At 39.9% G+C, this 13,289-nt stretch overlaps 1 protein-coding gene across 3 annotated transcripts in view; it reads right to left on the reverse strand.

The window, feature by feature from the left end:
* The window catches only part of col7a1 (collagen, type VII, alpha 1), a 62,186-nt gene that overhangs the window by 3,657 nt on the left and 45,240 nt on the right, over positions 1-13,289 (reverse strand). For all 3 annotated transcript variants that reach the window (XM_086292324.1, XM_086292325.1, XM_086292323.1), the window contains exons 92-114: positions 13,202-13,237; positions 13,058-13,117; positions 12,817-12,942; positions 12,663-12,734; positions 12,405-12,440; positions 12,257-12,316; positions 12,109-12,153; positions 11,668-11,703; positions 11,501-11,536; positions 11,118-11,174; positions 10,929-11,000; positions 9,601-9,672; positions 9,493-9,528; positions 9,305-9,385; positions 7,541-7,594; positions 7,189-7,242; positions 7,033-7,095; positions 6,881-6,943; positions 6,620-6,736; positions 4,907-4,984; positions 4,084-4,137; positions 3,887-3,935; positions 233-3,660 (exon numbers count right to left, since the gene is read on the reverse strand). In XM_086292324.1, the coding sequence (XP_086148450.1) occupies positions 3,644-3,660; positions 3,887-3,935; positions 4,084-4,137; positions 4,907-4,984; positions 6,620-6,736; positions 6,881-6,943; positions 7,033-7,095; positions 7,189-7,242; positions 7,541-7,594; positions 9,305-9,385; positions 9,493-9,528; positions 9,601-9,672; positions 10,929-11,000; positions 11,118-11,174; positions 11,501-11,536; positions 11,668-11,703; positions 12,109-12,153; positions 12,257-12,316; positions 12,405-12,440; positions 12,663-12,734; positions 12,817-12,942; positions 13,058-13,117; positions 13,202-13,237 (1,374 nt within the window). In that variant the 3' untranslated portion in view covers positions 233-3,643. The remainder of the gene's footprint in view (positions 1-232; positions 3,661-3,886; positions 3,936-4,083; positions 4,138-4,906; positions 4,985-6,619; positions 6,737-6,880; positions 6,944-7,032; positions 7,096-7,188; positions 7,243-7,540; positions 7,595-9,304; positions 9,386-9,492; positions 9,529-9,600; positions 9,673-10,928; positions 11,001-11,117; positions 11,175-11,500; positions 11,537-11,667; positions 11,704-12,108; positions 12,154-12,256; positions 12,317-12,404; positions 12,441-12,662; positions 12,735-12,816; positions 12,943-13,057; positions 13,118-13,201; positions 13,238-13,289) is intronic.

Below are 13,289 nucleotides of genomic sequence, written 5' to 3' on the forward strand. Positions count from 1 at the left end.
GAACGAGGCCTGAAAATAACTGGCCTCAGTAAAACAAGGCCCATACTCTACCAGTGTATTTTTCTTTATGTAATCAGACGTATATATTATTTTGTCGGTAGAACAGAAATGGAGTTCTCTGTTTTCTTGATGAGAAAACCACCCAAATGCTCAGAGTTCTCCAAATAAAGGACGACCAGTTAAATGTGCTTGTTAGGACAGATACATGGACAGACTGGAAGGAAACACTCACCCTCCTCACCCTTCAGCGCCAATTGTTGCTCTGGTGTAGGCAGAGCCCTGACTGGCGGGTACCGAATGTTCGGACCTGAACCTGGGAGAGCCAGATAGGACAGGGACACCGAGACAGGCACAGGCAGAATTCAGAAAGCAGGAGGGACAGGGAAAATGTTACACAAGGGAGAAAAGGGGGGTTGAAAAAGCAAAATGGTGAAAAAAAAGAGAGGACAGAACATTCTGGTAGTAAAACATAAGCCAACAACAACCCCAAAGTACCAAAAAAATCATTCCACCATTCCAACACAGACACCAGCTTAAAGGATTCATTGAGTTTTTGCAAGACTTTGTCACTGTAGGAAAAGCTCACAAAAACGGGTTTTAATCCTTTAAGGACTCAAGTCAGTGCTATAAAGACTTGTGTCACTCCAGTCAAAAGTGACTGTAAACTAAAACTATTACAGAGTTGTTCAATATTAAACACGCAGCTATTTCTTAGATAATAATACATCAGCTAAACATGAGGTAAATTTTGTGTTGGCCTCAAACTTGCATACTGTATTTATTAACAGCCTGCCTCACCAACACTTATCTCATGCGGGTGCTGCTTCATAACACTGATGTGGTCTTGCATTGATTAAGAGCTTGAGCAACAAACACATTAGTGCAAACTCTGGGAAAGTTTATCAGTGGAGGTTCACATCAGCTTTCATTTGATTCATTTACTTTAGCATATTCCATGTTATTTACTTTTACAGAAATATAATAAATCAGGTATTAAAAATCCCCAAACAGGACAAAAATGAAAGATTTTTTCAAGATTTATCTGAAGAAGCTGAACAAACTTTCAGTAAAATTATTTCGTGAAAACCACTGATATTATTTATACCATCATCTGTTAAAAAAAAAAACTTCAGTAAACACCTTGTTGCTCACGGTGGCTTAAGGTGCAGACTTCTAGTATTTTTTTTCCGAGGGACTGAAAAAAATAGTGCACTGATTTCTGCAATGACCAAATTCCAGCAATTTTTATACATTATCTTATTTTGTATCCTATTATCAGAGACTCAAGATCTCCAATTACACTTGGAGAACAAAATTCAAATGTTAAAAAGAGTTTCATGACCAGGTCTGAACCATTTCTTCATTATTTCTTCCTATTTTTATGCAGGAAAAGGTCTGGAAATGATTGCAAGTGTGGCATTTACATTAGGCAGCAGTGGCCACAATGCACCAAATAGCTCCCAATGCAAATAAAAAAGGGCATGCTTGCAAAAACAAAGAAAATCAATCATCCAGCCACTGTTAGGAGTCTCAGAATAAATAGCTTGGTGCATACTGACAAAAAGAACATACTAGTGGGCTAGACTATTTAAAAGCCAAGCATAGCCACACAAGATAATAGTGATTGATAAGTGCAGGGTCTCATTTATGTTGAAGAAAAACATCGCCACAACATTTAGTTAATTGAAGAATATTCTCCAAGAAATGGGGATATTGTTATCACCGTAAACAGAAGTCTTCACAGGAGAAAATATAGATTCACCAGAAGTTGCAAACCATTTATAAAACTCAACAATAGAAAGGCAAGGTGATGCATGAGCACGAATAGGGTCCAAGGACACTGAGTCATTGTTTATTGATGACATGACAGAAGGGAGAGGCAGCTGGGTGAATTTGGAAGTAGATGTAAAGAGTCAAAAAGAAAGTTTTCAGTCCTCTGATAAGGTAAATGCATCATTACTGGATAAGTAGCAGCAAGGTGCTGATAATCAAATGCACTGTTGTAACTGATCATCAGTAAGTGTGACCACATCTATGAAGGCGTACATTTTGACGTCTGGAGCTTTCAGATGTGTTTTAACACAATGCCACCATCTTCCTATAAGCAAATTCACCCCAGGGTCAAGCATGGCAGCTAAGCTGAACCTGAACAAACCACATACGTAAAAACAGAAAAAAATCGCCGATGTTGGCCATAATACACATTGTCACGTTTGTAGAAAATCAAACACAGCATATCACCAAAAACACCTCATGTCAAGAACGGTGGTGGAGCGCTGATGATTTAGGCTTGTTTTGTGGCCACAGCACCTGGACACGTTACGGTCACTGAGTCAACCACAAGTATTCTAGAACCAAATGTGAGACCATCTGTCCGACAGCTAAAACTTGAGTGTAAGTGAGTCAAATGGTGGGACATTGATCTCAAGCACAGCATAACACCGACAACAGGATAGCAGGAAAAGAAAAGAAGATTTTGCAATGGCCCAGTCAACCTGATTGAAATGCTGTGGTGGGACCTTAACAGCACTGTGCATAAACAGATGCCACAAGCCGCAATGAAGTGAAGAGTGAACTGAAAGTCCTTCACAACCAGGCTGCAGACTAGTAAAGTCATACAGAAAACGATTAGTGCTGTTAAAGGTAGTTCTGCAAGTTAGTGAATCATGGCGTGTACTTTCCTGTTCACATTACTGCACATGGAAACATTCACCCATATGCACCAAAGCTGACAGGACGGATTCTCACAGAACAGATGGGCAATGACTCAAAACATACTTTGAACAAAATCCAGGAGTTTTTGAAATTAAACATTGAATATTCTGCAGTGGCTGAGTCAGCAATTGATGTCAACCCAATTTCAGTACTAACTACTTAGCACTAAGTCTGCACTCTAAGCCAGCGGTCCCCACCCCCGGGCCTCGGACCGGTACTGGTCCGTGAGTCATTTGGTACCGGGCCGCGAGAGTTGAGGCTCGGGTGTGAAATGTATGGTTTTCAGGGTTTTTAGCTTTATTTTGTTATCGTTTTTATCATTAACTCGGTTTCCCTGGGTCTTTTCACGTGTGTTAAGAACAAATCTTCTTTTTTTCGGTACTGGTACTAGTTTTATTTTGTTGTATTTATCTGCGACACCTCAAAGGCCGGTCCGTGAAAATATTGTCGGACATAAACCGGTCCGTGGCGCAAAAAAGGTTGGGGACCGCAGCTCGACTAGAACATGTTTTATTTTTTTTAGGTGCCAGTAACCAAAAATGTGGACCTACTATCTGCTGCACCTGAGAACACACCATTTATACTGTATATTTGAGTATGTGTATGCTTCCTTGCTAATGTTGCCAGCATATTTTGTTTTTTATCCTTATTTTAGCTAATGTTGTTCACTCACTGCATTGTAGGGAAGTGAAAGAAAGGAAAAGAGGTAATGCACATGGAAACAAGATATAGTCTAAACCTTCATGCAGCCCACTTATTCAGAACGAATGCAGTTGAGGTGCTAAACAAGACAAAATGTACTTTTTGTCTTTAGCAGATACCATGTCACCATCTATCTATAGGGACATATGTGTTACACTATATTACTGTGACTCATGCTAAATCATAGTCCTTCTGTCAGCTTTTTTTTCTGTTGCAGTTGAATGGCTCACTCACCTCCGCACGCTGAGCATCAGACAGATGGACAGGAAGGAAGCACAAAGAGAGGGGAATAATAAAGGTCAGTTTAAACAGTCAAGTATGGTCACTACGGTTTCCAACCGCTCTGATGGAATTATATTTCCTCAAAGTTTAGCTATGGCTGTGACTCATGTGCTGTGATTAACATCTGAAGTTCGACTTGAGGACAACGCTGATATAAATTAGCAAAGGGAGTGCATGTAAGACTCACCACAGTGCTGACTCATCTCTGAGCGAACATACTCTCTGATCTCTTCCTCCTGAACCCAAAATAAGAAAGAAACAGGGCAAAACACACTTAGCAAAGACAACCCCGGTATCCACTCCAAGTAAAACTGTGTGTGTGCGTGCATGTGTATCGTTTGATGTCTTCGGATTACGCCCCTGCGGTAAGGATCAAGCACTGACCGTCATGCCTGCCTCTCCTCTGTCTCCCTTGGCTCCATCTGGGCCCATGTCTCCCTGCAACATGGACAGGTATTAGGACTTATACGACCCACAGAGAGGCTTGCAGCGCATTAATTCATTAAAGTGAGACCAGGTGCTACACATGAAAGAACTTCACAGTCAAAGCGGAAGGTTAAATCAACAATAGTGACTTAAGCTCTTAATACACAGAACTAGTATTTCTTGGGAACCTCTAATAATTAGTGATAACTAATATATGCCAATTCTACAAAACTGTTTGTTCAGCAGTGTTTACTTTATGCTGCTTGCAAAGTAATATAGTTAATCACATTTAGAAAAGTAAAAAAGAAAAGAAGAAGCTGAAGAGGTTTATATGATTAAAATGGCTCATTTTAGCCTGTTTCAATGTGTTTGCTAGGCATGCATAATTCAACTTTTGTGCATATAAATGAGATGTTATTGTCATGAACTTGAAATGATGGGATGCTTTCATAAAGTGTTTTAGCTGCATAAAAGCTAAAATTTGCTAGGTGGTTGCCAGGCATTATAATGTATCATGTTTAATTCAACTTTTGTGGATAACAATTACACGTTACTGTCAGGAAACACAAATGTGATGCTTATAATAAGGTGTTATAAGGTGGATTTTGTTGGTGACCAATTCCTAGAAAGAGTGAGTTCAAATCCAAACATACTGAACTCTTGAAGAATGATTTGAATGAGGAATGACAACATTTATTGCAGCATTCTTCTGTAGGGAACATCAAAAATGGAGGCCAACAGCACAATCAAGAAACAGACAGAGACATGTTTGACAACTGACCGCCTCTCCTCGCTCTCCCGGGATTCCTGGGATACCACGCGGACCAACTGCGGCAGGGCCAATTGGACCTCTCTCCCCCTGACGCACACGCAAAACAACATTAATATAAAGTACATCCACAGTGGAAAGCATTCACCTAACTACCTTGTCCATTGCCCACATGATAAACAAACGGCATCTGCTTGTCTAGTTTTTATCAGTAAAAGCTGTCATTACCTCAGCCAAGAAGGGTACGTTTTTGGTAGCATTTGCATGCCTCTTTGAGTGTCCTCAATCTGACTATAAATGTGACAGCTTGGATTCTAATAAAACTTTGCAGGTATGTGGAGGTCATGTTAACAATCCATTACAATTTGGCTTACATCTACCAAGGTCTTCAAGGTCAGCTTAAGGATTTATTGTATGATTTATTTATTCTATGATTCTTAGTGTGTGGTGTGTAAGGTCAACATATAGAAACTACCATGTAAAGATCTAAAATGTCAAGTCACATTTGAGCTTTGACCTCTGCTTCAATGCCAATAGTTTGCTCTACAGACCTATTTATAACTTTGTTTCTTACTACCACTGTTTCTACTGACAACATTCAGGGATTTAGGACACGATGGTAAATGGACTGATTCTTATATAGCGCTTTTCTACTCTCCCAGAGTACTCAAAACGCCACATTTACCCAGTCACACCCATTCTCACAAGCACTACCTCTATACTGAGTGCTTTCTAACTACACTCACACACATTCATACTCCGATGGATGCATTGGAAAGCAACTTGGGGTTAGTATCTTGCCCAAGGATACTTGGCATGCAGACTGGAGGAGCCTGGGATCGAGGTGTAGTAGGTGACCTGCTCTACCTCCTGAGCTACAGCCACCCTCACCCACGAGATTCCTAAATACTTTGCACCTCTGACGTGTTCAAGGTCAAATAAGGTCAAACATTTATAAAATGTATTTTTTCTTTTTATTAATGACCTAATCCTACATAATGACAGCTAGAAACTGAGCTGCCTTGGTGGAGGTTTGATGTCTCTGAGTGGTTCTTGCTGATATTCTATCTCTACTGTGTCTCCGGACAAGAAGCAAGACGAACATTAGTGTGTTGATATACAGGAAAATAACACGACAGGCCTAGACAAGAGTGTCTCAGTTTGAAAAAAAAAAAAAAAGCCTCTATCAGAAACATTTGGTTTTGCTCCATTGTCAACAGCTTTTTTTTTTTTCCTTGATAATAAAGCAGACAAACCAGTCAAGTACAGGGCTCATCAAGCTGTCAATCATCATGAAGCAATACACAGAAACAAAAAAATGTGTCAAGTAAAGAAGAAAAAGTAAGAAAAAAACTAAGCACAATGAAAGAGACAGACAAAAAGAAAGTGTTCTCTATATATAAAGCTTGCATCATATTTTTATGACAAAACTGTCATCATCTTTCATCTTTGTTGGCACCACATTACTCGAGACGCTTGGGTGCAGCTATTTTTTGCAAACAGTGACATAAGTGATACGTTCGTCTATTCTTTCTTCTGTTATACACATTTTTGTTTCTACTGAAAATTCTGCACAGTCACACTTAATGACGTAAAAATGAACTGTGATATAAATAATTAAAAAAAAAAAAAACATACTAATATCACAGTCCTACATCCTCGTTCATAAAACATGTGGCCAAAGTGTGGAAATAGAAATCATGAAGCCAAAGAAAGAATAGTCACCTTTTGTCCCTGGAGCCCCTCGGGGCCCTTAGCACCAGCTGGCCCTTGTGGGCCGGTCAAGCCGGGGCCTCCATCCGCCCCTCTGGGACCTGGAGGACCAGGTACACCAGGTAAACCCTACGTCAAACACAGAGACTGTTATTTTTATGTTTCTGTTGTTGTGAGGATGAACAGTGGCGCAGAATCTGTAGATTAGGTACATCACATGGCTAAAGGGAGTACTCTAATTTTAGATTTGTATGTTTAATGTGAGAAACTCACCCTTTCACCTTTCTCTCCCTGAGCTCCTTTGGGTCCTGCAATCCCATCAAAACCACGGTCACCCTACATCCACAAAGAAAAATGACTACACTGTGCATTTGCACTGGAATATGGATATGAATATGGAACTTGAGTATGTGAAGAGCACAAACCTTGGGACCAACTAGTCCCTCTTTTCCAGGGATCCCCGGGGCCCCAGAAGGTCCGATGTCCCCCTACAAAACAAATGATGATGACCACTCTTAACAAAGGACACAAAGACATCCACACACCACACAATGACTTATTTCTTCAAATATTAGGCATACCTGTTCACCCTTTCTCCCTGGTAGGCCTGATCTTCCATTGGCACCAGAATTTCCCTGAAAATCGCACACAGCCATTATGCTCCACACCATAAATACAAAGTGCAACCTAACCTAAAGAAATGTAACATGTAACCACGTCACAGCAGCAGAGTAACCACCAAGCAGCTTTAAGTACCATCAGCTTTTAACTAATATTAACATGATGTATTTGGTTAACTCATTATTTAAAAAACAAAAAGAAAACACAAAGCTTCAGAATTATTAAGTATAACTAAACAACTCCTCCGTTCATCTTTACATCTTTATTTCTCTTCTTTCTACCATTTCCCATTTCTCTGCCTCACAAACTCACCTTTTCTCCCTTGGGTCCATCGCCTCCACAAATTCCCTTGGGTCCTCGGTCACCCTGGAAACACAAAAGTTTTTCACTGACAGACATAAAGATCTTTTGTGAGCCACAAAGTGCAAAAACCAGCAAGGCAGAAAGCCCATCCACTCACACCGTTCATTTACCGAGCACTCACTGTGCACACGAACAAGCACTTTGTGCAGCATATTTCCTACAAAAACAGATATGATGCAGACCTTTGTGCTTTTTCTTTTTTCTCCTTGCAACGGGTATTCAGATAAAAATGTAAAAGTATGTAAAAGCAAATGTGACCAAACAACTGCAGCGCATTCTGAGAACTGCAGTTAATGTCGCAGACTCCCGTAAATCCGCATGTATGCCTCTGATTTCGATTTGATTTCTACAGATGCATATGGAGAACTCGGGTGATCTCCATTTCTAAATGTCTCCTGTTGTTAATGTTGACATCCAGCTTACCGTTTTCACCATCAGCAAAATAGTCTTTTGAAACCACAAGTCACAAATGAGGGGGGACGTCACGGAGAAACCAACATTCACACTTCACGATCATGAGCTTGTGACTTAGGTCAGTTAAGTATACTCTGTATATTCATGTTTAATGTATGGGTTTGGGCACTTGTTGCTGTACCTATCCTGACTTCCTCGGTGCATACTGACAATTTGGAGCAAAAAATATCAAATTTGGATTCCTTACTCCATAAGACCTCTCATCACTGATTTTCAGTGCAGTTCTTGTGTAATCTGGCATACCTCAGTCTGTTTCCCCTCCTTAAGAATGGCTTCTAGACAGCCATCCTTCCACATGAGACCATGTCTGAAGAGGCTTCAGTGAACAGCAGATGGATCGGCTGAAGGGCCATATGCATCTCTCAGACTGTTTGTCAGGTCTTTAAAATTAAATGAATTGCATTTAATTCAATTTAACTTAAAATTTAAAATTGGTTCTTTGATAAATTGTCTGTGATGTGTAGACAGCTTTGGCGCTGGTGCTCTTTTTAGGCTTGAATGATTTATAGGTCAGTGTTAAGTAGCTCAACAAACAAACAAACAAACAAAACAAAAAAAACATGCCTTTGAATTGGTAAGGTACAAGGACTGGACAGAAAATTAGTGAAAAAGCCCCCAATGCCCCCCAAAAACTTTTAAAAGCCCCTTTAAAAGCCTAAAGAATTATTGCTCCATACCACTTTAAAATAGGGCAAGAAAAGCTGGATCCTGGGAAACAGAATATAAAGAAATTAAAAGCACCTCAAATCGATTCGTTTCCTTGAGTGAATGTGTTTGATTTGCATCTTTTGTATGTATTTCACCTGCTGTCTTCATGCTTCTCTTGAAGCCATTTTAATAAAGGTTATAATAAAAGAAAAGCATAGCATGCCTTCACACCCCTGTGTCATCTCCCACTTTGATCTTTGTTTCAAATTGAATTTAAATCCATGAAGTAAGTAAAATAGAAATGGGAATTGAGTCCACCAGGTTGAGTAAAACATCAATTTTCTGCTATCAATCATCATAATAGAAGTTGAAAGTATCTATATGTGTGACACAATTTGCACTAATCCTCTGCAATTGCATCAATTTTATGCTGTTATTCAGTTATGCCTGTCATCACCCATCCCTGAAAAACACTGAAGGGATAAAAACACAAAGAATGAATGAGCACCAGCTCAACCACACACACACACACACACACACACACACACACACACACACACACACACACACACACACACACACAGAAAATACCTTAACTCCTCTTATTCCCATGTTGCCAGTCTCTCCCTGTTCACCCTTACGCCCTGGCAGTCCATCTTTTCCCAGTAATCCCTAAAAGTCACAAAAAAACCACAAATCACCTCTGCTTTTTTTAACTGATGACAAATCTACACACAGGTAATAAAGAAGCTGCAGTGTGATGGAAGCTAAACACCGACCGATTCACCAGGTACTCCAGGTTGGCCTGCTTCTCCCTGCAGAGACAAAACAGTAATTACAGCAGTGAAATTACTACACAATCATCATCCATGAGCGGCGTTGCTTGCCTTCTGCCCACCAGGTCCTCTGGCACCTGGGAAACCGGTAGATCCTCGTTCTCCAGGTTCTCCTCTCAAACCCTAATGTTAAGTAGACACATGCACATAAATATAGATATTGATCTTCTTACAGATCAATACAGTAGCATTTTTATTTTGATTTTTTTCTGTGGTAATATCATAATATTTAAATCATTTTAAGGTTGGAATTGATTCCTGTTAAATCCCAAATCAATGTCTAAGCCTGCATGGCCAACACATACACTTCATCAATGATTTTGCATTATGGATCAGTTCTTTAGAGTAAACACAATAAAAATGCACTAAAATTTCTTTAATGCTGAAACATTGTTAACAAAAAAATAGTTAATACAAAAATCTGGCATTATCAACCAAAAATGCCAAATATTTGCTGAATGTAGCCAAACAGGCCTAAAAAATATAATTAAGTAGACAACATATAGGCAGACATACTCAACACTGCTGTAACCCCAAATGGCCACTTAAGACTGCTTCTAAAAGCAAGTCAATCACAATCAAACTGTCCAATTAATTAAAAATAAGGAAAAAAAGATTAGATCGATTAAAACTACTCCTCCATCATGGTAAAATATGTTCATTACAAGGTTTGGCCAGATAGTGCCAGTGGGGTTAACACGTTACCTTTACCTTAGATATTTTTTTGTGCATTTTTAGGCAAATATTTGACAAACATTATGGATTACAGTGCAGATATTTTTACACAACACCCAAGACGAGTCACTGCTGTGAAGTTTTAATGCCCCCTTATTCACGAGGGTTCGCCACAGCAGGTTGCGCCACATGTTTGATTTGGCAGATTGTTTTTCTTTTAACAACGGATGCCCTTCCTGACACAATCCCAAACGGATTTCTTTCTCCTCCCTGAGAAACAAAGGTCGCGAAAGTGTAAACCACTACTCTAATGTCTCTGTAAAGCACTTTGAATCACCTTGTTGTTGAATTGTGCTATACAAATAAACTTGCCTTGCCTTGCCTTACTCTAGTTGTAGTTGTATTTGTATGTTATCAATCTCAGGTATCTCTGTGTGTGACATTGATGCAGCTTTCTAAATATATTTCTAGTGCTGGCTGATAACTCTAAATATTGCCACAAATAAGGCACAAGATGATGTTCACACAACTTCTGCCAAGCAAGTCCATATCTATTATTTACAGTCTATAGTTTCAGTTTCTGAAATGCAGCAGTTCCTTTCATCTAGTCGCCGTAAATTATTTATCTTAACTGACAACAACCTTAATTGATGGGCTGCTTTTCTGACATTATTCAAACCAAACAGTTAATTAATTCATCTTACCACTTCTCCTGGTGGACCTTCTTGACCTTTTACCCCCTTTTCTCCTTGTATACCTTTGGGTCCTCTGTCACCCTAAAAGCAACAACAGTAAAATTCAGAACAAGTTTTTTTTTAAAAATATTACGCTATCACAACTAAAGTCAATATTTAGCCACAGTAAATGGTGTCATGCATTTGTTGTTCACTGACTGTTTCTCCTTTGTTGCCCTTTTCTCCAGGAGGTCCTCCCACCAGCACAGTGTCCCCCTGTAAGTGATACTACATCTGTAAGAATCTGCTATAAGCCCCAAGCCAAACACACAACGCTTTATCCTTTTGTCTCTTCTTTCACTATGCATCCTGTAATATCACAGGTCATTACCATTGTATGTATTTATACATTCCTCCTGCTCTCAAGGAGCCAAATCTGTTGTAAGAGTTCTTTTTAGTAACAGCCACATCTGAGACATGACTTATTTAGTCCTTTATCCATTCACTGTCTCTGCCGCCTTTACAAATATACACAAATAGACAATCAACAGAGTGAGAGAGTGAGCAGTGGTACTGCTTATTAGATATTAAAATGTACACACCTTCTCTCCTTTGTCACCTTGCGGCCCGCTGTCTCCCTGAAAAGGCATTGCATTCAAGCGTGTCAATTTAATTCACTACTTTACATGAGCAGAAAGCTCAGGGGAAGTAGCTAGGATGATGACAGAAAAAAAAAAAAAAAAAAAAAAAGAGGACCAGTGGTATTTACCTTCTCTCCCCGAGCCCCACGATTCCCTGGAGGACCCTAATGAACACAAAAGACACACAAACACATTACAAACAGCTTTATAATGAAAAATGACTGTGGATGCTTCTGCCCCATCAAATTGCATTAATGATGTAATGTCACAACTCTGTAGGGTGCACGGTTTAATTAAACAGTGAACATCGGTAGAATAGATTTCTGCTGATCGCGCTTTCTAACTGCAATGCACTGAAAAGCCAAAGACCGACTGACTGAATAATTTACAGTGCAGGAAATGCACTGTGACCTTGTGAAGGGCAGCTTTTCTATAATAACAATAAGACTTTGCTTGTGTTCTTTGCTTCACAGCTCAAAACAGATCGTCCTTTGGTTTAAAAAGAAAATTGAGATCTTTGGTGGACAGGCTCCGTTTGCTCCTGAATAAAGGAAAAACTGGATATTTACAGATGATCCTCTCTCCCCATCCAATCCAGCTCGACCCTCCTCGCCCTAGGACACGACAGACACAAGATGAGCAGAAATACACAATTCTTAATTTCATATATTTTAGGAGAGAAGTTAACAAATCAGTAACGCAGCCACTGTGTCTTACTCTGGGCCCTGGATCTCCTCTTTCACCTCTCGCACCGGGGACGCCAACACCAGTTTCCCCCTGGCAACAGAAAATATATGAATTCAAAAAAAAAATCTATACACATTTAAGCTGCTGGAAAATAAAATACTGCATGTGAGAGAATCACCTTGTCTCCTTTGACCCCGTTAGTACCAGGAGATCCCTAGAAAACATATTATTGATCATATAAATCCATATTCAATTTCTTCTTGTCTGTTATGACATCTTTCTCCATCTAAATCAGATCTATTCTTGATTTTGAGATCAATTTAACCCAACAAAAAGGTGATCCAGCTAAAAACAGGTAAAGTACAATTAACAGTCAAGCCTAAACTGGAAGCTCTCAGGAGAAGGTACTTTGTAAATAAAAAAAACAGGAACTTACTGCCAATCCAGGAGGTCCAGGAGGACCAGGGGGACCAACATTTCCTGCACGGCCAGCAAAGCCTTGGAGACCCTGAGAGTGAAAACACAGACAAAGATGTAAAGGTTAAATTAATAATAATAATAATAATAATTCTCTTAGTGGATGAACCAACCCTCTCTCCCGGGGGTCCAGGAGGTCCTGGTTGTCCATTTTCTCCTCTCACACCAGGTGGCCCACTGTCTCCTGTTTTCCCTGCAGGACCTGGAGGACCAGCTGGACCAGGCATCCCTGGATCCCCCTAAAACGCAGTGACATTTTCACCCTCAAGTGAGGTGCGCCTGATACAGCCTGCAATCTGATTGGAAAGATAAAAATATAGATCATCTTTTGCTGCAATGTGTGCTATTACTCACCTTTAAACCTGGAGGCCCAATCCGACCAGGAGGACCTGCAAGTCCTATCCCTTTCTCTCCCTGCAACACACATTTTATCATAGCAGTCACTGTCAGATTGGTTAGACTGCAGGAAAATCAATAAACCAAATGACGAAAGCTCACCTTATCGCCTTTTGGCCCGGGAGATCCCTGTGCCCCCTTAATTAAGTTAAGAAAAAAGAAGAATTATTTATTGTGTTATTTACTTTTT

The sequence above is a fragment of the Aulonocara sp. 'chitande type north' Nkhata Bay genome, linkage group LG5 (genome assembly GCF_057382095.1).
Source record: "Aulonocara sp. 'chitande type north' Nkhata Bay isolate Kocher_YH1m ecotype deep benthic linkage group LG5, A_spYH_male_GT1.1, whole genome shotgun sequence".
In the NCBI taxonomy this organism is placed as follows: Eukaryota; Metazoa; Chordata; class Actinopteri; order Cichliformes; family Cichlidae; genus Aulonocara; species Aulonocara sp. 'chitande type north' Nkhata Bay.